We start from the raw sequence: 27,156 nt of genomic DNA, 5'->3' as shown, positions 1-27,156 counted from the left end.
AAAGCAAAGAGCTATGTTTCGTGTCTTAAGGTGTGCCTGTACGGAGTGTTATGGAAGCCAAGGGACCTTTGTGAAGTGAATGCAGGCCTTTCAGAGCCTTCACTAAAGATCCACTTGTTCTGAAGACCTGTACATTTTGGAAGTGTGGACAGTGGTATATGATGCCTCCTTCCCCAGTGGAGTTCATGAAGAACTCTCCAGCCATGTTCCTATTTAGAATTACATACCTGGAAGTCTATGTTGAGAGCTCATGAATCATGAATTAATAATGTACATACGATAAGCCAAACACATTAAATGGAATCAGGCAAGAGCTAATCAGTAGCACATCAAAGCAGGCCTCACATTCTTAGTTTCACTGATGGGCTCCTTCACCACAAACGTACCACTGCACATACTCTTCTGACTCTCAGGATGTGGACAGAAGTGCTGGTTAAAGAATTTTTGGATGTCTTTTCCTCACTTGAAAGTATACACTGCTCAGGTTTGAATTTGGAGAACTAGTTTATCCAATCATCAGAAGAAATCTTGCAGTATCTGGCAAATGCCCTACATGGAGGTAGGTCATGGTGCATATTTAAACAGAAAAAGTGACTTTTTAATTCAGATAAACCACCAGGATTCCTGGGACTCCAGAACACAAGCTTAATAATTAAAGTCCCCACTTCTAAATAGACTTTTGCTATTTTGGAAAATATCCTGGAAAATATTCAATTTGGCCAGAAATTTCATCATAGTTTCATTCAGGAACAGAAATAACTATTTTTTTCACCATTTTTTGCTTACCTGAAAAGAATCTACCTCGACTATTATAAAGCGTATCAGGATCCTATCCAATTACAGATACATAATGCAATACTAGTATTCTCTAGTCTTTGTTTACTTATTTATTTTTTAATGAACAGAAACAGTAACTGAATGAGTCATTTCAGGGGAAGATTTTCTAGGAAAGTATGCAGCCAAGACTTCTTTTTAGTACAATGCTTGTCTTAAATGTGAGTCAGTAAGCTCTGTGAAAATAATAGCAGTTTATGGCAAATTATTATTTAGAAAATATGTACCCTCGCATAAAAAGTTAAACTGAGTATTATCCAAATTTTATAAAAACTAAAGGATGTGAAGGGTAAGGATATAAAATAGTCAAACATAGGAAAAGCTTTTGGAATAAGCCATTTATTTCTTAATAATTTCTGTAAGGCAGTCTGAATGTTAAGAATTACCAAAAAGACCAGGCTAGTATTTAATTTCACCAAAAATAAATTCTCCCTAGAGGCGCTTAACCTCAAAGCTATAATAGTAAAACCTTCCTTAAAGCATTTAAAAGCACTTAAAATAACTTCATTCAAGTTCTTAAGTTTTGTTAAAAATTCCGTAAGAACTATCTAGCTTTAAAAAAAAAGTGTGCCATGAGTTGTATCTACCTTGACTTCAGCTCCTTTATCATTTGAAAAGACTATTGGTGTTTAATCTGCCTACACTGATTTATTTTCAATAGTATTCCATGTATAGTAAGATAATGAGTGAAAATTTGTTTTTCTCTGTGTTAAAATATCAGTATGGGAAGAAGACAACAGAAGCACACGTAAAACTAAAAATATAATTTCATCATCGATTAACAGAAAGAGGATTCCTGTCATAATGTATATTCCAAGCAACCAATAAGCAATTCAATAGACAGGAAATTAGCCATAGGTGAAATACAAATGGCCAATAAATATATGAAAATCTGTTTACCTTTTCCAGTAAAGAAATAATATTAAGGAATAGAAATTATTTTATCTATCAAATTAGTAAAAAAAAAATACTTCTAAAATATTAATAAAATCAGTTGTTGGGAAGAGGACAAAGAAATGGAAACTCAAACACTGCAGTCAGTGGAGTCATAAATTTAAACTTTTGCAACCTTTTATAGAACTATTTGTCAAAAATGTAAATATTCTTCAGTTTACTTGAAGTAAACAGTTTACTTATAAGGATATAACTTACTGGATTCATTCAATAAATATTTATTGAGAAACCTACTAATACTTCTACAAATCTGCAAAAAATACATGTAAGGATGTGTATTTCAGCATTGTTTAAGAAAAAGGAAGCAATATCATCAGTAGGAGAGATTAATTAATATATATCACTGTGACGTAATACCAGGAAGCTTTTACAAAAACGTATTTGTCTGCATATTGTTCATTTCTGCAAGTCCACAAGGGCAGAGACTGATCCAAGTTTTGCATCCTGCAGTTACAAACCTGAAAGCGTAAACTGACTAGTTCATACTGGACCTGGAGCCAGGACCAGGATTCTTGAACGATTCTGCAGATCACAAACTGTCACTAAAATATTCCTCTGAAATATTGGTCAAATTTTGTGAATCATTTTCTTTCAAGATATTTATAAAGAAAAAAGAAAAGTTTATTACCTTTTCAACAAACGCGATATAAACGACCTCAAGAACAATAGCTTATGCAGAAAATTCATCTTATTTCCCTCAGGAGCTATCCCGTGAAGGCCTGGCTGTCTCTAAGTTGTGCACCTTCCACAGAGGAGCACACTACTGTTCAGTCCTCCTTTACACAATCTGCTCCCATTTCAGTGTAGGAGAGGGAATTGCAAAATGCTTCCTGTCCTCGTTTGGCTTTATTCCCAAGGGATAATTTGAAGGGAAAGATACTAGTTTACATTTAAAATTATATCTGGAAGGCACTGTAAATTACAAAATTTAAATTTACAAGAATATCAAAAATTATATTGACCTAGCATTCACCCTGGACTTCTCTAAGTAGGGCCATATTTTGAACCAGGATGATTTTCCAAATATGGAAATTTACCATTATTGAAGCAGACTTCTTCATTTTACATCTTAAGAATCAAGATATCTTGACGTGTCAATTTTATTTAACCCAGAACATGTTCTGGTTGTGTTTTCGTGAGCTTTCTTTGTTAGAGTTATCTTAGCAAGACCATCTTAGAAGAGACAATAATAATGGTATTTGAAATTTATACTCATGAAGGAAAAGAACAATATATCAACTCTCAATTCATCAGAGGTACAGAAAGAAGAAAAACTAAACATTAACAAGTCAACTGGTCAAAACAAGCTATCACAAGAAGAGGGCCCTGCTTTAACGCTTGCTTCTCCTCCATGATTAGGTTTATTAATTGTTTAAAATAGATAGAAAGCCAATTTTGGAGGATATATTTTCCATATATAATTTCTTCTTGGATTGAGATCTTGATATATATACTTGCATACCATCCTTTTAAAAAGTAACTAAATAGACTGAGATAATATATTAAGGATTCAAAGCTCCTTTCTTGAAAAGTTATATTCATCTTCAGGCAGTCCTTGTTTTTGACTTACTGTGCCAACCAAAATTTGTGGCTATTGGGATGTTGACCTCACTTGGCACAGTTCTGTGGTAGCGAGCACCAGGACACAGTTCCAACATGCATGCATTTCAGGTAACCTGCCACCAGGTAAAATGAGTGTTGACTGTATTCTGTTCTATTCTCAACTAGTTTGCTCACTTACATAGAAAAGATACCAGTGTTATGGAACCAAGTAATCTGAGGGCAAAATTTTATCTGTTAAACCATCTATTAGTCTAATGCCTGCACTGCTCTGTCTTATTGAGTACTGTGAAAACGTAAATAATAACAACAGGAAAAGACAACAACAACAACAACAACAACAAAACCCCGTGGGCTTTCTGCAGTTTAATAGGTTGGATTCTGAGCTAAATTCTGAGCCAATTATTCTCATTAATATTATAATGTTGGTTTGCAAAATATAGTTAGTACCTACCTCAAAGCCAGGACTCACAGGAGACTGAAACATGAAGTTGTAAGAGTAAAAAGCAGACAAAGGTACAGAATAAAGGGAAGAAAAAGACAAGAGAACAGTGTTATTAGAGGAAAGCAATGCATGTTACTCAATAATATTATTTCCTATACATATGATTTTAAGAAAAAGCAAAATGTTATACTAATCAGTCTTTGTGGCCATAGAAACATCTAGGTTGGAAACTGCTATTTAACATTTAAATGGAACTAGAGATACTAACTCAAGGTTGCAAAAACACAGCTTACAGTTTTGAACTGGCTGAGGTTAAAAAAAAAAAAAGATCTACTTGTCACCATGTCAGTGATGAAAGATGGTTCATACACCTTGTTGAAAATAAATTACAGTCAGAATGAAGCATTTTGACCTTTAAGTGAAAGATTAGATTTTCTTCACAATAATTCATCCTCTCAATGGGAAAAGAAAGAAAAAGGTCATCAAAGTAATCAAATGTGACATAGTTGTCATCTGCCTGCAGGCAAGAACAAGCTGATGAACAATCAGTATCAGTCAGTGCTTTACAAACCTGGAAAGTCCAATAATGGGTTAGAGTTTTAATGAGAGAAATATGTCGACAGTGTGTTCTTTGCTTGATTTAGAGTCTTTGCTGCTTATCATTGTTTTCTGTCTGATTTCATTCAAAGTGAAATACAATTCAAAAGTAGAAAGGTTATTATGAATTTTTTTAAGAGGAGAAGGAGTATCAATGAAAAATGTTAAGAAACAGCTTTGGTTAAGTAGACGCATATCTGGTAATTTATGCTGAATATGCTCTTTTTCATCTCTGTTCCGTCAAGCTTTTGGGGGCAACTCTATCTGATAACTAGAAAACAAATGAAAACGAAAATATAGTTGGCTCTGTCTTAACAAAAATGCATGACTGTGTTTTGAAATCAGTGACATTTCCAGGGCTGAATAAACCACTGCACTTTGAGAAAAATCCTATTATCTGTTCTCTCAACCCTTGTATCCTAATTTGCAACCTACAGCTAACTCATTTTGTCAGAGACTTTCAGAAGTGGTGTACATTTAGATTGAGGTTGTGCTAAGACTGCTATGCAGTAACCTGTTAGATTTATGGATTAACATGAAGCATGTACAGAACTCAGGGGCAACAACCGCTCATTTGGCCAGATCCAAACATGACTTTGGAGGAAAAAGTGTAACTACTCAAATGTACTTTTATGGGACATATTCATACAGAAGTGGCAAAGCTTTCTTTTGGGAGAGGAAATCAATCAAGTTTCTCAATTTCTATAATAAGATACTATCCTTGTCATTAACATATCTGATATCCCAAAGATCAGAATTTTCCTCCAATTTGCAGTCCTGCATGGCTCCGTTCTGGGCCATCATCAGAATCCAACTTCAGCTGAGTGCTGTTCAGAGCATGTAATACCTGGTGACAATTTATGCAATGTGCATTAATTCACTTATTCCTCTAAATTATCAGCTCTCAAAGTGCATGTTTTTCCCCATTAGATATTCCTAGGTTTTATGAGAACGAGGGATTACATATTTGAGCCAATTTAGGAACACTGATTTCATTATTGCAAGGCTTCTGAGAACCATAAATATGTATAATGAATACTGTGATATCTGGTACCCGGATAGGCCAAGAAGCATTTCCCAATCTTATTTGACTAGGAAAGTATTTTTCTTGCAGAATATTTTATAGCACCATTATTTTTGAAGAAAAAATTATAGAAACACACATCTCTGTATTTCTCCCCTGTTATCAAATTAGAATCACCAGAAATGTCCACAGGTTATCAAGAAAAAGAGAGCCACCTATTCCTTTGGTAGTTGGTTGTAATTTTATACTAGAGTTTTGTTTTTATTTTTGTTTTCTCCTTAAGATGGTCGTATGAGTCACAGTTTTGTAGCTGTGGTGAAGACTACTGTAGAAAATAATGTTGGTTACGCAAATGACTACTATGTGTATATATCAGGATGATTTGGTATATTACTTTTCATTTAGCACTCAAATAATTTATTTCCCGTTACAGAATAATGTAATTTCTATACCCCCATTTTCTTTAAATTGACTAACAGAAATCTCAGAATTAACTTTAATTATTAATTATTCTGACATAATATTTCATTCTTTTCTCACACGACTTGTGATGAAGAAACCTAATGACCTTCTAACTTGCTATTTGGACAGCTACTTGTTACTATCATTTCCATTTCCAAAAACATTTTTATTGTGGTATAATTTATATGGAATAAAGTACAGAAAATTCTAGGTGTACAACCTGATGAGGTTTCACATGTAACCTCTACCCAGAACAAGATATAGAATATTTCCAGCAACCAGAAGGCTCTCTCCTGTTCCCTCTCAGTCGGCATTTGACTAAGATGAACCATTATTCTGATGTCTCTCACCATAAATTATTTTTTCTCAATTAGAAATTCATATACTGGATTCATAAGCATATACTTTTTTGTGCCTGTTTTTTCCCCCAAAATATTATTTTGTGAGATTCATATATGCTGTTGAGTGAATCAACAGTTCCTCAATTCTACTGCTGTATTGCTGTATACAATTCCATTGTATGATTGTACAACTATTTGTTTCTAGCTTTTAGCTACTGTGAATAAAAATATTAAAGGCATGTTTGTAATGATACTATTCACATTAGCATCCCCTCAAAATGAAATACTTAGGTATAACCCTAACAAAATATATACAATATCTATCTGAAGAAAACTACAAAACTCTGATGAGTGACATCAAAGAAGAGTGAAATAATGCTCAGATAGTCCATGTTCATGGATAGAAAGACTCAACACTGTTAATATGTCAGTTCTTCCCAACTTGATCTATAGATTCAGTGCAATCCCAATCAAAAGCTCAGCAAGTTATTTTATGGATATCAACAAAGTGATTCTATAGTTTATGTGGAGAGACAAAAGACCCAGAATAGTTAATACAACACTGAAGGAGAAGAACAAAGTTGAAGTTGGAGGACTGGTGCTACCCAACTTCAAGACTTACTATAAAGATATAATAATCAAAACAGTGTGCTATTGGTAAAAAGAATCACAGATCAATGAATCAGAATAGTGAGCCCCAAAATAGGCCCCCATAAATATAGTCAACTCACCTTTCACAAAGGAACAAAGGCAATTAAATGAAGCAAAGATGGTCTCTTCAATAAATGATGCTGGAACAACTGGACATCCATGTGTAAACAAATGAATCTAGACACAGACTTTACACACATCACAAAAAATTAACTCTGCATGGATTATAGACCTAAATATGAAACACAACACTATAAAAATCATAGAAGATAATACCATAGAAAACCTAAAGAGTTTGGATATGGTGATGTCTTTTTAGATATATAACTAAAAGAATGATCCATGCAAGAAATAACTGATAAGCTGGACTTCATTAAATGTAAGACAAGGTTAAGAGAACTAGAAGACAAGCCACAGACTGGCAGAAAACATTTGCGAAATATTTGCAGAAGACACATTTAATAAAGACTGTTATCCAAAATATACAAAGAACTCCTAAAACTCCACAATAATAAAACAAACAACCCAATTAAAAAATGGGCAAAAGATCTTAATAAAAACCTCATCAAAGAAGATATATGGATGGCAAATAAGCACATGAAAAGAAGTTCCACATCATATGTCATCAGGGAAATGAAAATTAAAGTAACAACAAGAAACCACTACACACCTATCAGAATGGCCAAAACCCAGAACACTGACAACACCAAATGCTGGAAAAGATATATAGTAACAGGAACTCTCATTCATTGCTAATGGGAAACACAAAATGGTACAGCCACTTTGGAAGACAGTTCAGCGGTTTCTGACAAAACATAATCTTACCATATGACATGGTAATTGTGCTCCTTGATACTTACTCAGAAGAGCTGAAAACTTATGTCTACACAAAAGCCTATAAACAGATGTTTACGGCAGTCTTATTCATAACTGCCAAAACTTGGAAGCAACCAAGTGTCCTTTGTAAGGTGAATGGATAAATGAACTGTAGACACCTAGACAATGAGATGTTATTCCATGCTAAGATGAAATGAGCTGTCAAGACATAAAAATACATGGAGGAAACTTAAATGTGCACTAAGTGAAAGAAGCCAAACTAGAAAGGGTACACATACTGTATGACTCCCACTATGTGACATTCTGAAAAAGGCCAAACTACAGGGACAGTAAAAAAAAAGAGTCAGTGGTTGGTAGAGGGTTGGGTGGAGGAGAGGAGAAAAGAATAAATGGGGCTAAGAGGATTTTTAAGGCTAGGAGCAGAAGTTCTAGAACAGATTACTAACTTTTTACCTAAGAATAAGCATTGCATCACATGGTTTCAAATGTTTTAACTTTTCCTAAATACCACAAGAACATCTGTACATTTTTTAAAAGATGAGCAAAGCATAGGGAAATTACAGGATCATTTAATTCTGAATTCTCTTCTGCAATTGTCTAAAAGTTTATAAAATTGATATAATCTTGATAAGTATATTTAACCATAATGAAACAACATATTAGTGTGTCCTCCTTAAAGATTTACTGAGTTTTTCTTATTTCCTTCTAACACAGGTAATAAGGTACAAAAAGACATACACCTCTGCAAAGCTGTTGTGCCATAAACTGACTACATTTTTGATTTTCTTAACAGATAGACTGCATCATGGTTGGAATAACAGATACAGCTTACTGCCAAAGTTGACGACAGATAAAGCCTAAGATCTATGCTGTTATACTTTCTATCTTAGCAGCTCTACAGAAATCCAACATTCAACTGATGTGACAAAAATGGAGAAATTAATAGAATTGCCATTATCTCAATCCGCATGTGAAATGGTGATTTTATAGTCAAAACAGGCAATCGAGTATGGAAGAGAAAAATCATTTTCTTATATTTGGGAGAAAATCTACACTTATGGCAGACTTGCAACATGGGCAGTCTAGTGGCATTAGATAGCAATGCCATCTTTTCTTTTTTTAAAGTTTTTAAGTTTTTTTGGGGGGGGAGCAAGTAATTAGGTTTATTAATTTTATTATTTTTTTTGATGGAGGTACTGGGGATCAAACCCAGGACCTCATGCAGGCTAAGCATGTGCTCTACCACTTGAGCTAGACCCTCCCCTCAAGCAATGCGATCTTCATCTAGGCCATCGCCTTTACAGGAATGGAAACTATTCCTTAATGTACACAGAACTAAAAGGTTTTACTATCACTACCATATTACCTTTGACTAGGCATTCACTGCAATTTTTAAACTATAGTTACTGGCCTGTTTTGCCTAGGGATGAAGAGATATATTCACAGAATTCCAAACATGTGAAAAGAGACATAGGCACCCACAGGGACACAAAGGGCTTCGATGAATGTAAAACATGATTCTGAGAGCCAGTGTGTCACAAACATTATTTCCAAAGGCATTTCTCATTTAGAGGTTACCCATAGGGCATTTTAAACAAGGTTATGAAAGTTTATAATAATATCTTTCAAAGTATATTGTGGTCCCAATATTTTCTCACCTCATAAATATCCAATTTGATCAAACTTTTACAAGCATTCTTGGCAGATAAAGTTAAAATCTGATTTTTTAAAATATATTTTAAAATATATTTTTAAGCATTCTACTACAAAAAATTTTCCATTTAGTAATAAAGTGCTAATGAATTTCAACATCTGATGTATAATATAGCTTGTAATCAAGTAATTGAAATAAATAATTATGTAATCTGATTAAATAAAACAATTAAATAATTTGGATGAAAAACACAAAAACCTGCATTAAAGATTTGTTTTATAACTTAAATGTATGTATAAATTATGTATTTATATTTATACATAAATGCATGCATATAATAATTTAATTTATACTTAAATATCTAATGTATATATGATGTGTTGAAGTATATATACATACATGTATATATGTATACATATATATATGTATATTATAAAAAACTGAGAGTTTTAAAAGAAGACTCTTTAGCATTATGTACATTCTAATCTATTCTAATGAAGAATGACTTTAGAACTTTAGATATCTTGTGAGATGCTAAATAACTTTGTAAAATCTTTTCCTGGTAAAACAAAACTATACACAATTAATTTTATAATTCTATTTCTTAAACTTGTTTTAAATGTCTTTCATGTAAAGGGTATGACTCTCAGTGACTACACTTAAAAGCAACAAGAGTAACTGTTGTAACTTATAATATCACTACTTACAAAAATTCAAACAAAATCAAGAAACTTCAGAGTTGGGCAGGTGATATAAGAATTATTTGAAGAAGTAAACAGATTTTGATTTAAGTACCTTTCAGTAAGAGTATCATTATTTCTAACTAAAATAACTTTATAGAATAATATATAATCACACACATGCATTCTGAATAGTCAGCAAAATATAATATATTCTTCTAGTTATTAGTGGGATTTAGTGTCTGCCTTCCCCTCAACAGAAAATATAAGAAACTACAAAAAGAAAGTCACAGAAACACAAAGTCTGGAATTTTTCCTTTTGTCAAAATAAGCATTCATATGAGTTTTATGTCTGGTTTACATTGTAACAAAATTTAAGTGCTATAAAGATCACAATAAAATATTTTCCAAACAATAAAATAATCCATATAACTCTTTAGAGATATCTTCAAAATGTATTGCCCCTTTCCACTCCAGGGATTTACTTAACCTAAATGTTTCGATAATTTTTAAATTTTTTCTCTTGAATTAACTTATAATAATTAGATTATAATTAGTTTTTGTAAGATCCATTGGTGGAGGGAGTAAATATGGGACATTTAAGCTCACAGCATTAGCTTATTTCAGAATAATGTTCTTATTTTAAATAATGCACATAATTACCATAATTTTTACTTTGTTTTGAATGTTTGCAAAGTCCAAATTTAACTTTCTTCAAGAGAAATATTTAAGCCATATCCACAAATATATATTTTAGAGCTAATGGAAATATTTAAGGGATTAAAGTGCTATTTTTCTCATGGCATTTGTCAATCAGTGTCACTCTGACAATGAACTGGCATGTATGCTAGTAATGCCAAGCAATTAAAACACTTTCATATATTCATAAGGGCAAATTTCAAATTTTCTCTCAGAATAAAGTCAGCTATGCCACAAAGGACTCTAATGATCTTCAGAGAAGAATATCTTTTATCTCTGGTTTCCAAATTTTGACAAACGATGTTTTGCAACATTCACACATTAGTTTGTGCTGCTCTGGCCCCATGATCATGATGAAACCTCACATTTTTATAATTGCTCTAAGCTCACAGATAAAAGCAAACTCAAAGCTGTTGGATATTTGTTGAGGCACTGACCAACCAACACGGGCCCTGAAGGAACAGAGTCATTAACAGCCTGGCTGTGTCCTCCCTCCCAGGGCACTGTCTTGGATCCACACTGATCACATCGCCCTACAGATTTCTCATGTAATGAGGAAATGGATAAACAGGAGGCCATACCAGAAGGGGCTCATCAGGGGCACTGGTGGAGAGCTCGGCAGATGCTGTGCGGACGGTGCTGAGCCCAGTAAGGGAAACATTCGAGAGCCTTCTCCGCCTCACGCCACTGCAGTTGTTGGGGATTTTAAATGCACATCTCTTGTGGTAATTCAGACCACACCCTGGAAAGCGAAAGCAAAAATGACTTTTTTCAACCATGAATTAAAAGCTATTCTAGTGTAAGTTGTAAATCATGAATTTTCAAAAACAGTACTGCTTCCATTTTTCTTGAGGCTGCCTGAATCTTAAGTTTTCTTCTGAGCTCCTTCTGATTTTTCCCAATGCATCAATAAGCTTGGTTTTGAAATCTGATTTTATTGGATGAGCTCAGAAGCTACCCTGGTTATGAGTTCAGTAACTACCCTGATGATCATTTTTTTAAGATGTTTTCTAACACAATGGACTTGGGCTTTGAGGGAATCAAGCAACAAAACTCCAAAAAGATGATCGGAGCCATTTTTACACGTCACAAGTTCTAGTGGGAGTGGGCACAGAGGGAAAATTAATCATAATGCGTCACAAATTTTGAACTACATTGATTTGAATCATGGCTCCACAACTTGTTTGTCAACAAGGCCTTAAACAAATTACTTCATCCCAGTTTTTCTGTCTGTAAAATGGGGATACTAATTACCTTGCAGAATCATTAAGAAAATATTTAAAATACCTCACATGCTGGTTTCCATATGGTAGATATTTAGGAAAGCGCTACTTTCCTTACCATATTTCTACTGTTCACAATTCTCTCATGGAGTTTTACTACACAGAATTTCTCCGTGTGTCACATGGTAGACCAAATTTTCATAAAACTGTAAGTTAGGTACACTTTCTCCTAGATTACAGTCTCCTAACTTCCCTTCTTACAGACAGAAATTTAAAAAATTATGGTTATTGTGTTTCTGGCTTTCATCATAAATGCCTGGATTTCTTGGTCAAAATTCAAACAGCTCTATCCCTCCTCCCAATCCCTTAATCCAAAGAGAGCAGGGTATGATTTGGCCAATTTTAAAGATTATATCATAGTGTTCTAGCAATGTGAATTGTGCAGTTCAAGGAGTTCTATCCCTGGAGGATGATAAAACTATGATTGCGGTGTAGAAACCTGGGTACAAGTTCCAGCCTGCCACTCAACAGCTGAGTGATGTTGGATGGTTTGAGTAATCTGACTCTCAGTTCATTTCCACAAATGTTTATGGAATGCCTACTATTCAAATTCTGGCTTAAGATGCAAACTGTATGTCTAGCCTGATGCCAAAATAACCAACATGAAATAGAGGGGAAGCATATCCACAGGATATAGGGGGAAAGAGAGGCGAATCTGGTTTCCCAGATCAGAGTTAATATGTTTTGGAGACAGGAAATGGAAAGACGTGAACAGAGCAGAATCTGTGCACCTTCTTCCCTGACAAACCCAGCAAGATAATCTGAGGGAAGGAAGACGTGTCTGTAGAGGGCATGACAGAAGCTGAGAAGTCCAGCAGGCACACATGCGACTTGGCTGGGGAAGGAAGTACCTTACCTTCACATTTAAGTCCTTGACGTACCAGCCCCCACAACATTTCTCCACAGTGATCACAGAAAGCTGGAGCTCTGTACGAGTGAACAAAGAGAGTGTGGGGACGGATCTGGAAGTCTTCAAAGGTGGCAGAAGCTGTGAAAACAGCAACATTGAAAAATAAGTTGAATGGATACCCCGATCTGTAGATGATCAGTATGCAAGATAACTACCATGCAAGTATGGCTGTAACTCTAGGCAAAGTGAGGGAAGATAAGATGCAGTGCTGCTTGACTTGTAGCCATGACACTCCATTTTTCCCAACCACAGCTTTACAAGGGGTAGCACAGCAACCTCTCTCCAGTCTTCCTGTTTGCCAAGGTCTCAGGCCACTTCAAAAATAGCCAAAATGCTAGAGGAAAGCGTGAATGAAACGATACTTCAACCTGATTTACAAATACAGGATATGTTACTTCCAAGTACTTTGCTTTTTCTCTTACTTCAATGAACCAGATAGGTATTCAGAGATACTAAGGAAAAGAAAACATTTGATGAATTGAATTTAGACAGATCAGAAGACAGTGTACTTGAATATGACCTTGAAGAGGTACATTATAAGGGTGGGGCCCAACTGGAAGACAAATAAGAAATCTGAGCAGCCTCTTCTTGGAGAGATAGAGTTGTTTGAACTCTTAGGTAATATAACCAAGCATTTAAATCCTAGCCTAAAAATAACCCAGCAGCCTCCTCACCAATATGTCAAACAGAGGGATTTAATACACACGCTGGTGAATTTCAGTCCACTCCAAGAAATACACTTTCGCAAATCATACTCATGCTCTGGGGAACTCTGTGTTACTGCTTCTTGTTATTTATTGCATATGGTATTCATACAGAGTACTGACATTCATTATTTTTAAAAAGTTATACTTTACACGTGATTTTTGTTATTATGTTATAAAATAGTGCAAGCTGAAATCAAGAAATAGAAAGGTACAGAGAAGTGAAAGTGAAAGGCCAACCCTTTCCCCCACATTCTATTTGGTAGGACTGTATCTTTCTACACCTGTTTGCACACATCCTGATAGTGAGGTTGCCCAGACCAGAGAGTGCTGACCTGCAAGTGAGAGGAGCTGGATGAGGCTTTCCCATTACCTGGGTGGCACCTCACTCACTTCATCATAAGCCTCAGCTTCCCAAACATAAGAAGAGAAGGTCTGAGTGACAGTGACTTCTTCAAATCCTTGAAGTTTAAACTTCCTTTAATATCAGAACAGAACCATGTGCACTTGATGTCATAAGGTTTTATGCAAAGACAATTTGGGGGAAAATTCAGGCTTTAAATATATCCTGCAGTTCCACCCTCCTTTCTCTTCCTCCTGTTTCTTTCCTTGCCTTCCTTTTTTCCACCTACATTTATTCAACACCTTTTCAGTGTTGTCAGTGGCACCATGCCAAGGATAAAGATGTAAACATAAGTAAGACATTTTTATAGAGCCTACCAGACAGCAGGAAAGACAGACAAAAACAAACAAAAAACTCCACAATAACTATAAAATAACTTTGAACGTTCAAAGAAGCTACAAAATTTGGCCTAAGTTACTAATTATAACTAACACTACAACTCACAAGTGTTTTGTCCCCAAGCCACTGTTACATCTTATCATACCAGTGTAACATCTTATCTTCCCTAACTCTGCCCAAAGAGTTATTTCCAAAAGCCCTATGATATGGAGAATAAACATTTGCAGTCTTCCTGATGGTGCCTTCACCAGCAGTATGGGCTAACTAATCACCCATTGGGTGTACTTATGAAGTGCTTACCTCGTTAAGCATGCAAGAGGTGACAGAGTGAATGCCGAACTGTAGGCAATTCATCTCTGCTAGATAGGTGTCCAAAATTATGAGGACTGTGTTGAGGGTATCACATCCCTCAGGGCAACTGACAACAGAACATGCAGGAAAGTGAATTACTTCAACCAGAAAGAATATTACTGATAGTTCAGAGAATACCTGGACCGTAAGAGGAGATAAAAAAATTTTAATGGGTTGGTTTGCCCTTGGACTTTGAATAAAAGTACTTGATTCCAAATGAATGTGCTTTATTATTGAAAATCAACTATCAACTTATTAAAGGTACTACCTTTACTCAATGGAAAGATAATGAGAATACTAATAAGCTAAGCTTTATTGAGCTCTCACTGTATACTGGACATCATGCTAAGAGATTTAAGTGTGACAAAAAGGAGCTAATTAAGAACTGTAGCCAAGTAACTGGCTTCAGTATTGCCTACATGGAGTTCTGATTAGTGTTAATATTCCTTATAAAAAGGATTTCAATGGAAATCAGATGGGGAAATTGCATTATTATGTTTCACACTTCAAGATTCACAATATTATGATCAATGCTTACTCTAAGTAAATCAGTAAAAAGGTCTGGTTTGGGTATCCATCATCTACTTTTGTAAACTGGTCAAAATGTGTCTAATTTTGTAAATGATAAAGTCTCTTTAAAACTGATCTCTCACATGCATTGACAAAATTTGTTTTTAAAACAGCAAAGAAAATAGTTAAAGAAAATATTTTGTGGCAACCAGTAACTCCTAACTTCTCCTCTGCCTCCTTCCCCCAACCCTCCACCCCCTCCCACCCTCCACCCCTCAGGACCAAACAACTATGACAGTACTATGATAGCAATTAGCTGAATAATTATGGTAGTTTTCAAAATAAGGAACATTAGAATTTGACAATACTAATATCAAGCTGCGTTCAGATATTTTTTGAATCAATCAGAAAGAATATAATTAATTAAAAAGAAGATTTTCAATGACGTCCCCCCACCCAATTTATGTCAGGTACGTTTGTTTTTTCACTTTTTGAAAGAGATTAACATTCATAAGCAGTTAGCACACTTGACTTACGTTTAAATGCCATTTTCTAAAGTTCAATTTTAATGTTCTCCTGTTAATTTTAGAATAATTAAATACATTTTTAAAATAAAACTACTAAGTGTGGCAGGGTTTCACATGCATTTGAAATCAAAGCACAACATCCATTCATTATGAATTTACCTGTTCTGCACCCTGGGGGAAATCAGCATTAGCTGAGTGTATGCACGCCATCTTGCCTAATCACAAAATTGCACTTCAGAGATAATCACTTAGCACAGGAAAACAAAGTGAATGCTGTAATTCCATTTCACTTAAGATTTGGAATCAAAATGGATTGGTAAGAATAGAAATATTAAAGTGTCTAAAGATTCCAAGAGAGGACAGTGTGCTGTCAGTATGTCATAATCAATCAAGTGACCTAAATTAAAACCCATATGACAGGACTACAAACTAAACACAATGGGCTCCTTACGCTGGTATTTGTGTCTCTTTGATTTGCTCTATTCACAGTCTATTGTTATACTCCACGGTGCAGGAGAGGAGAAAATGACATGCTTTCCTTAGTCCTTGAGCATTTGAAACAGGTAATTGAGCCAAAAACTCTAAGATAATCAGTAGTTCTTTTAAGGTTCATTACAAATTGTTACACAAAATGGAATGAACTGTTTGGTTAGCAGTACAGAAGAAATGAGGCTTCTGAAGTAAAATAAATACTCTCTGGAGGTCAAAATTATTTGCATAATAAAATAAAATAATGTCACATCTTCCAAGATTTTCAATAATTTTTTTTAACCGGTAATTTTAGGAATTTGGGAGAAGCATTAACTCTTTCTGGCATTGACAAGTTGGGACAGATACAAGAAGAAACGCTTAACACATTCCAAGTATCATCCCATTGAATTTTTCACAAGCAATCTATGAAGTAGGTATTATTAACATCCCCATTTTACAGATGAGAAACTGAGTCTCAGCAAAACTAAGGAGCTGCCCTAGGTTAACACAGGATCTTGATGCAGACAGCCTGACATCTGAACCATACAGATTCTCTCAGCCACTCTGAATCAAATCATCATATCCTCTGACCATTAAAAACACTATGGATTACAAACTGTATCTTTATTTTATGAATCACTAGGGAAGATTTAAAAAATACTGCAATTAAACATAACACATCACTATTGTAAGGTGCTTCCTTATCTAAGAGATGCAAAAAATACTGGGGAAACAGAGTCCATGAAATAACATGCAGAATGAAATTAATTCAGTTCATGATCAAAAATCCTTTTAACATGCTATCCTCATGGACTTCATTTTTTGAAATCCTTCTTCCCTCCAAACAAATTGGAGTTAGTAACAATAACTGGTTTTAAAATTTTTATAAAAATCAAAGGTAATACATAACTAACAGTCAATTAGAGCTTGTTGTCCACATGATAACCAGTGTCATTCAACTGGTTAAGTGTGGTCCAAACAAAACATTATGAAACTTTTAAAAACTGTTAAAGAGTTGTTATAGATAAATTTGTTTTTTTTTCTTAACCTCTGGAATACTGAAAATAGCTTCTGAATACCATTCCCCCCCACATAAATACACATATTCATCAGTTTTAAAGTATTCTATGGATAAGAAACTATATCTACTTTAACATCCTATCATTCATCCATACACACACATAATAGATATACATAAATAACCCTGTGTTTCCTGAGAGTGAGAATGTTCATTAGTGGAATGATGACTACTCAAAAATTAGTTTATTACATTTGTAAATATCTCAAATGATTAGAAAGTTTTTTTTATACTGAGCCCCAAATACTCCTCTGTAACTTCTATTTGGTGGTGATAGTTCTAAAAGTAAGCATTTAAAATTGAGACATTTTCATATCCTTCTTAAATCAGTTCATGTAGGTCCAGCAGGCCTAATAACTTCAAGTAGATAGCTGATTAATGCTATGTTTTACTAATAAATCTATAAGCTACTACATAGTAATATATATGTATTATAATATAGTACATATTGGAAATAGAAAAATGACAAGAATAGTATCTGTTGTTGAGGCTTCAAAAATGAGGATGACAGAACCATAAATAGTCATAAAACAAAAGGCAAGGTAGGAAACACAAGAGAAAGGGTAGCTAAGACTGCCTGGGTCAGCAAGGGAAAGCTTCATCAAGGAGGGATACTGAACAGAACCTTGAAGGATGAAGAGAATTCTGAAAGGCAGAGAATGGGATAAACAAAAGAGGAAACATTTTTATATGGCCTGATTTTATTTAATTATAGATAATTTATACAATTGTCTACCTATTTCTTTATAATTATAACTTTGTGGGTTCTTGACACTTCATTATCTTTTGTGTACTGTCAGGACAGGTAGCAAGGATGACTCCAAAATGTCCATGACACAGGTGACTGAGAAGTGACAACAGATCATTTCCACTCTATTGTGGCCCAGATATGTGATAGCACTTAAAAAATTAAGCCTGCACGTGTGTACTTCTCTTCTGCCACTCCGCCACCTAATACATACACACCTACACCCTTAGGCTGGTCATTTCTTTCTGCTTCTCCATTTGTCCCAGTGTCTCCAAGCATTGTTGTACCAGATACTCCCTTCATGCAGCCACTGCTCAGATTAATCACACAGTTCACATTTTCCTTTTACCTGGAGACATTTAGAGTTGGGAAAATCCCTTAGCTCTGCAGCAACAAGAGTATTAAACAAATTCTTGCAACAGCATCTCTTACATGACTGAAGAAAAAAAGACAGGAGTTTCAATTTTTCACTCAGATCTGACCAGAAAAACATTAGTGAGGCACAATGATCGGAACTTGGGGGGCTGTGAATATATCATTCCAAAGATTATAGCAGCCAAGAGAAAAAACATAAAGTGTATTTAGATATGCTGATTAGGCAGTACAGAAAGTTCTGGGAAAATATTTTATAAGTCCATGGCCTGAGACTCTTAAGAAAATACAGCTTTAAGAGAAATAAAAAGGTCTTACAAGCCACCAGCAAACTTCTAGAGCTCGTCATGAATTTGGTAAAGTTGTTGGTTACAAAATTAATATACAGAAATAGGTTGCATTTCTATACACTAACAACAAAATATCAGAAAGAGAAATTAAGGAAACAATCCCATTTACCATCACATCAAAAAGAATAAAATACCTAGGAATAAACCTACCTAAGGAGGCAAAAGACCTATACTCTGAAAACTATAAGATGCTGATGAAAGAAACTGAAGATGACACAAAGAGATGGAAAGATACACCATATTCTTGGATGGGAAGAATCAATATTGTTAAAATGACATTCCTATCCAAGGCAATATACAGATTCAATGTAATCCCTATCAAATTATCAATGGCATTTTTCACAGAACTAGAACAAAATATTTTAAAATTTGTATGGAAATACAAAAGACCCCAAATAGCCAAAACAAGCTTGAGAAAGAACAGAGCTGGAGGTATTATGCTTCCTGACTTCAGACTATACTAAAAAGCTACAGTAATCAAAACAGTATGGTACTGGCACAAAAACAGACACTTAGATCAATGGAACAGGATAGGAAGTCCAGAAATAAACCCATAATTTATGGTCAGTTAATCTATGACAAAAAAAGGCAAGAATATACAATGGAGAAAAGACAGTCTCTTCAGTAAGTAGTGCTGGGAAAACTAGACAGCTGCCTGTAAAAGAATGAAATTAGAACATTCTCTCATACCACGTACAAAAATAAACTCAAAATGGATTAAAGACCTAAATGTAAGACTGGAGTGTCTAAAATTTTTAGAGGAAAACATAGGCAGAACACTGACATAAATCACAGCAACATTTTTTGGATCTGTCTCCTAGAATAATGGAAATAAAAGTAAAAATAAACAAATGGGACCTAATTAAACTTACAAACTTTTGCACAGCAAAGAAAACTATAAACATGACAAAAAGACATCCTACAGAGTAGGAAAAATATTTGCAAACAATGGTACCAACAAGAGATTAATTTCCAAAATACACCAAAGTTCATACAATTTAATATAAAAAAATCCAATCAAAAATGGGCAGAAGACCTTCTTTCTCCCAAGACATCCAGATGGCCAACAGGCACATGAAAAGATGCCCAATAATGCTAATTATTAGAGAAATGCAAATCAAAACTACAATGAGGTATCACCTCACATCAGTCAGAATAGCCATCATCATAAAGTCTACAAATAAGAAATGCTGGAGAGGGTGTGGAGAAAAGGGAACCCTTCCTACACTGCTGGTGGGAATGTAAATTGATGCAGCCACTATGGAGAACAGTATGGAGGTTTCTTACAAGACTAAAAATGGACTTACCATATGATCCAGCAATCCCACTGCTGGGCGTATATCCACAGAAACTCTAATTCAAAACAATACATGCACCTCAATGTTCACAACAGCACTATTTACAGTAGCCAAGACATGGAAACAACCTAAATGTCCACTGACAGATGAATGGATAAAGAAGATGGGGGGGTGTACACACACACACACACACACACACACACACACACACACACACACACACTGGAGTATTACTCAGCCATAAAAAATGAAATAATGTCATTTGCAGCAACATGGATGGATCTAGAGATTATTATACTAAGTGAAGGAAGTCAGACAAATACCATATGATATCATTTATATGTGGAATCTAAAAAATGACACAAACTAATGTTTATTTACAAAACAAAAAGACACAGACATAGAAAACAAACACATGATTTCCAAAGGAAAAAGAGGGTACGGGAGGGATAAATTAGGAGCTTGGGATTAACATTACACACTATTACATATAAAATAGAGAAACAACAAGGTCCTACTGTAGAGCACAGGGAAGGATATTCAATATCTTTTAATAACCTATAATGGAAAAGAACATGAAATAGAATTTATATATATATATATATATATACACACACACACACACACACACACATATATGTATTATGGAATCACTTTGCTGTACCTGAAAGTAACACAACACTGTAAATCAACGATACTTCAATTTTTAAAAAAGGCCTCACAAGCCAGATTGATAGCACAATAACAAGTTACCCTAATTAGGGAGAAAGGGGGTGGCATCTAGAGAAACTGATGTAATGGCCTAGGAAACTCTCTCATAGGCTCTCACTCATTATGAGAATGCATCAGCTACAAAGGGAGAAGCACAGAGTCACGGTGATGGCAAACAGATGGCAAATCAGTTAGCTAACTCCTACCCATCCATTAAGGGGCCCGTGGGAAGCACGCTAAGAAGGCTAACAGAAGGAGAAGGCTGAAGCTTCTAAAAAGCTGAAACAGAACCAAGGGCCTTTTAGCTGTGTGTTATATGTTGGAAAGAATGAGGCAGAGATAGGCCTGAACCATGGAAAAAATAGAAATAGCTAAACTATTCAATTGTAGTTTTGTTTCTACCTTTTCTAGAAGAAGTGGACTATCTTCAAACTAAAAAAAAATAAATAAATAAATATATATATATATATATATATATATATATATATATATATATATATATATATATAAAATAAATAAATAAACTATTTTCAATAGTCCAAAGTGAATTATACATATATGGGCTAAAATATTTACTTTTAATCTTATAAAAACATCTACCACAATATTCCAACAGAATCTTGTTGGGCTTAATGAAATTATTCTAAAGGCCTTCTGTAAGAAAAATTGAAAATATTCAGGTAAGAATGGAAAGTTTAAAAGAAGAGTAATAAAGAAATTAGCCCTAGTTGACGTCAAAATATTCTATAAAACTATGACATTTAAAAATAAATCGTGGTTGTGCAAGACCAAAGAGAGATCAATAGGATAGAACTGATAACACTCCATGTAGGAATTTAAAATATGATAGAAAAAATCCTCTCTGTGAGTGAATTTAAAATATGATGGAAGAGGTATCATAAATCAATGCAGCAGGGAAACATTATTTAACAAATGACTAACAATTAGGAAAAACTACCTACTTGGGGGAAAGCACAATTTAGAAGCTTATCTCCTGTTTTACACCAACATATAAATATATATATAAACATATATATGTAAATAAAATACCTGATAAGTAAACAATTAAAATACAAAACCTTGGAAAAACTAGAAGGAAACAGAAGTAAATGTTTATCAAATCTCTGGAGGAAAAAAGACTTTAGAAAGTAAGAGAAATTCATAAATCTTCATAGTGACGGAAGAAATCAAATGGGAAAGATTTATTAGCAAGATCATGCAGCAGGTACGACTGACTGACTTACCCTAAAAGTCATGTAATAGTCTCTTTTATTTAGCACAGGTTTATCTATAATAAGTATATATGCTAGGTCACAGAAAGCTAATTATGTGTAATACTTCCAAGTGTTTAGAATATAATCACTAAGGAGAGATCTCTATGCCTGTTAGATATCAGGCATGCAGGTGACAAGGCCTATGTTCACATAGGAATTAGGAAAGTTCACATGTGTTCATTCATTCCTGCTCAGAAGGAAACAGATCCTTCTTCATTGTCTTGTTTTATTTTTCTTTTTAACCAGAAGCAAGCAGCAAGACAGTAGGAGTTTTGATGGCAGGGCTTAAACTCACTCAAGTTTAGGATCTGTTCATGAAAATGGAGAGTCACAGTTAACACCTGAGCAATCGATTCTTTGTTTCCCTCTCAGGCAACTGAACCATAAGGCCACTGAAGAATCTCTGCTATAGAAGCAGTAATGCCTCCTGCCAGGAAGATGCTACTAGGAAGAAACAGATACAAAGTGGAACTCTATGTAACTAAAGGAAGAGAGCTATAAGTTGGAGTTAACGTCTCCATCCACCGTCATATTAAGAAGTCAGCCAAGAACACTCTCCGCAATACACTTTTTACTCCAGCTATTAGTGACTTATGCCTCCCTGCCTTTCACACAAACCTCCACTTCTGTTTTGCACAGAGCCTCCCATCAGTTAGCTAACTCCTACCCACCCAACAACTCAGCTTGGAGTCAACTGCTCTGCGAAGCCTTCAGTGATAAGCCCACCCACACCTGATAGAAGCTACCCTCTTTCTGTTCCTGGGCACACTTGAATCACAAAATGTATCACTCACACTGACACCCCTTACTCCTTCATCTGTTCACATCTGACATTAGCAGACTGCTGGAGGACAGAGATTATACCTTCTCTGAGTTTATATGCACATCTTAAGTGATCAATTAATGCCCATGGTTGAATAAATAAAGCAATGCGTTTAAAACTCATACTGCTAGGCTGCAGTTCTAAAATTCTACATTTTATTGAGTGAGGAGGACACAAAGTGATTAGCCTTGACATCCTGGTGGTAGTTATAACATAAATTTCTTAACTTAACCATGAACAGTATGGGCTTTGTAATCAGAAAGATCTGGGTTTGAATCCCAATTACTATTTACATTATTTACAATTATTATTATTGTCATCATCATCAACACTAATAGAGGGAAATACTGCTTGTAAGTCTGCCATCAATCACAGCACTTAAAAAAACTAAGGCCCTTAAAAACTATTATTGTTTCCTTTACTACCTCATAAAGAATACATTTCTACTCCAGAGGAAATTGCCCTTCTTTCCACTGTTCTGGTTAATGCTAATTAAATGGAGCTAAGTCCATAGGACTGTGTCTAGTTTCTTCTCTAAAATGAATCAATTAAGTTAGGAATTGCAGTGGGGAAAGAAGGGTCACCATATCCTGATGTGACTGAATGACAAATGCCACAGCTGGAAAGAGATTAGAGAGCATCTCAGGTCAAGAAAGAACATAAATGGCTGCCCCATGTGTCCAACATTGAGGAAAAAGAAAATTAAGTAAAAATGTCATGGAGTCAAATTCTAGCTAATGAGTGCAGACTCTGCAGGCACCCGGAATAGGAGAAAGAAAGGTTAAGTCTGTTTCTTAGAAAGCTCCATCGCATATAGGCGAATTTACACCTTTTAAAAGGATAACGACCTCATTTACATGAGGGACACCAGCGTACAAACTGCCCTTTAGACTACTGACAAAGGCTGGTAGACAAAGGCCAGGTACAGTATTATACTGAAATGTTCTAACAGGCAGCAGGGTTTCTGGCAACAAATAGCATCACTGTTGTCAAATATATTTGCACATGGAGACATCAGGCGCAGGCTGAGGTCCTACGTGCTCTGCTTCAAGTTTCTTTATCTCTTACTGTATTTTTCTTAAAAAGCAGGTGCTTACTTTGGATTCAGAAACAACAAAAGCCTTAAAAGCTGTGAAATCTGCTGGGTATTCCCACTCCCAAAGAAGCAATGGTTCGATGATGGCTGAATTCAATCCAATGCTGGCTGACCCATGGTTCTTTCAGTTGACCACTTGGGTGTCCCCTGAGTTGGTTTTCCCTCCAGCTCCAAAATGGCCATGAGTTCTATGCAGCAAGATAGAGAAACAGGACAGCTCATCTCCCTTTATCCACACTTGCTAGACACCACTAACCTCAAGGAATTCTGCAGAAATTGTGTCCAAAAAAGAAAAAATAGGGGTTTATATCGCTAAAGAAGGAAGAAAGGATGGATACTGGGAGGCAACTAGTCTCTTTCACAGTGGATTTTTAAAGAATATTTTTCATTTCCTTGAACATCAATGGAATCAATTCCTGAGTTCAATTCTGGATCTGCTAAGTGCAAGGTACAAATGAGAAAACTGAGATATACAAGTTGGGAAGGTGAAGAGTAAGCAAATGAATACTCAGAGAAGTGCAGAGCAAAGTGTGGGCTGGAGGGTTAATTTGGGAATCAGCAGCAAATCAACAGTAAATAAAACCATGTGGGTTTATGAGCTCCTCTAGGGCTTTATTTTCCAATACGGTAGCTACCAGTCACATGTTATTCCAATTTAAATTTATTCACATTTAACAAAATTAAAAATTCAGTCACATTAGCTACATTTCAAGTTCTCAATAGCCACAGGTGACTAGTGGTTACTGTATTGGAAAGCACGGAACATTTTCATGATTGCAAATAGCTGTATTGAACAGCACTACTCTACAGAGAGAATTTAGCGAAGTGAAAGGACCTTGTAGCTGTCACATAAAACAGTGATTTTTCCACATTTATTTCCTAAGCTTTTCATTTTTTTCTCAGGCTTTATAATTATTGCACTTACTAATAATAAGCAAACATTTATTGAACACTTACTTTTACTTAGGTTCTGTGCTAAAAGCAATATATTATTTATTTTATTTACTCTCCCAAATTCACAAAATGAGTGCTATTATTATTCCTATTTCAAAGATGAAGAGATTAAGGCTTTGAATGTGGACAATGAGGCTACAAACTGATAGTAGAGAAGTTCTGAAGAGTAATTTAGACCAGTTTGAAGCCAGACTTACATATGGATTTTCCAAGTCATCATAACTGCTTGTATCACTTTGTTCCCTTCCAATAGTTCTGCTTCATTTCTTTTTGTGGCATTATTGCATTTGCTAAGAATTTCTTGAATAATGCTGAATTCCAGTAAAGATAGCTCTTTTCTTAAGCTTGATTGGACTATACCTCATATGATGCTGTTAATGTTAGCTAGTTATTCCTTATTACTTTAAAAGAGCATAAAACTCATGACAGTTTATAAAAAATAATTAACTAATAATGTTAAATCATCTTTTTATTCCTAGAATAAACTTAACTTGATTATTCTGTATTATTCTTTTGATTTCTTATGGATTCTATTTTCCCCACCATTTTATTTAAAACTTTTGTATCCAGGAAGAAAAAATAGTATTTCATTAATTCCCTGTGGTTTCTGATACTCCTGGGTTTTATGTACAATTTGACTACTAAGTAATTTGGTGATTACTGGCAAATTACTTAATGTCTCTACACCTCTGAAAAGGCTTATCACAGTGCCTAATGAATAGTAAATACTCAAAAACATTAACCATTCCATTAGTGCACATGGTCTACAGTTTTCTTTCTGTCTTAGTTCGTTTGGGCCGCTATGACAAAACACAACAGCCCGGGGAGCTTACAAACAGCAGTCCTAGAGCCTGGGAAGCACAAGATCACCAGGAGACCAGTACCTGATGAGGATCTGATTCCTGGCTCAAAGATGACTGTCTTTCTCTGTAACCTCACACATTAGAGGCGAGGGAGCTCTCTGGGGTCTCTCTAAAAGGGGACTAAACCCATGAGGGTGGGGACTCATAACCTAATCACCCCCATAGGCCCCACCTCCTAATACCATCACCTCTGGAGTCAGGATTTCAACATGAATTTTGAGGGGACAGAAACATTCAATCCACTGCAAATTCCTTTTCTTATACTTTCCTTTCAAGGTTTCAGTATTAAATTTTGCTGGATTTAGATAATACATTGGACAAGATTTTCAAGATTTTATGTGTTTTGAAATAGTTTCTGCTTAAGTGTTTGACAGGAGTCTCACTTAAAATTGCCTACACAATGTTCTTTTTTTTGAGGGAAAATTTGGGTAGTTGGTATATCTTAAGCAAATTTCAATTCTATCAAAAAGTGTGTGTGTGGGTGTGTGTTTATCAGAGAGTAAGAAGGACATTCCAATACATTCTTATAACCCGAAACATGTAATAGTGGATAAATCTTATTAAAATGCATTTCAATAATTGACTAAGTTTAATTGTATCTCTGGAAAACAACGAATTTTAACATACATGCTCAGATTTAAATTAATAAACTGTGAATATTTGAGTCACAAAACAATTAGCATACATTTAACATGATAATCCTCACCTTAAATCATAAGATATTATTTGAAATGATAATAAATTAGCATTAAAATAAACATTAAAAACAGAGGACAATTTGTATGTCAACTTTCAGCTTTAGGTAACTTAAAAGCTTCAGCCAGTATTAAAAACTGTTAATCAGAAGGCCACATGCCAGGAGAGAATGCAATAATTTTCCTGGGCTCTTTTTAGTAATTTTTCTAGATGAAAATGATAAAGAAAAGAAGCACAAAATTCAGAACCAAGCCACGGGCCACGTTTATAAAAAAAAAAAAAACTAATGAAAATGAACCTTAAAATGGAAGAAAACTGATTTGATGATAAGCAGAGAACAGATTAAACATGTACCATACAGCAATTTCAGCCCATCCTAAAGTGTGCGATAAACATAACATTAGCACAAGTGATTCTGAGCAAAATGTTCCAAAAGGTGATTTTGACTATTAAATTTGGTGAAGCTTTGAAGTCATTTTCAAAGGCATTGTTCTCAACACTCAAAGATTATATCTGGTCTTCAACATTTTTTGGCTCACTCCAGATTTACAGTAACATTCTCTGGATTATTTCGACACTCGGCATGATCAAGCCAAGCAAAAACAGCACCCTTCAGCATATTTAAAACAAAGTAGCATAAGATTCATGGTCAACCCT

The 27,156-nt window shown here is 34.9% G+C and overlaps 1 protein-coding gene across 2 annotated transcripts in view; it reads right to left on the bottom strand.

Annotated features, from left to right (window-relative positions):
• Positions 1-27,156, bottom strand: part of PRKD1 (protein kinase D1) — a 281,925-nt gene that overhangs the window by 65,790 nt on the left and 188,979 nt on the right. The window contains exons 3-5 of one of the 2 annotated variants that reach the window (XM_074365694.1): positions 12,878-13,009; positions 11,320-11,480; positions 3,803-3,826 (exon numbers count right to left, since the gene is read on the bottom strand). In XM_074365694.1, the coding sequence (XP_074221795.1) occupies positions 3,803-3,826; positions 11,320-11,480; positions 12,878-13,009 (317 nt within the window). The remainder of the gene's footprint in view (positions 1-3,802; positions 3,827-11,319; positions 11,481-12,877; positions 13,010-27,156) is intronic. The other variant, XM_074365695.1, reaches the window with a different exon arrangement.

The sequence above is a fragment of the Camelus bactrianus genome, chromosome 6 (genome assembly GCF_048773025.1).
Source record: "Camelus bactrianus isolate YW-2024 breed Bactrian camel chromosome 6, ASM4877302v1, whole genome shotgun sequence".
NCBI classification, from domain to species: Eukaryota; Metazoa; Chordata; class Mammalia; order Artiodactyla; family Camelidae; genus Camelus; species Camelus bactrianus.
The sequence above is the reverse complement of the archived record's forward strand: the minus strand, read 5'-3'. Positions and strand labels throughout refer to the sequence as shown.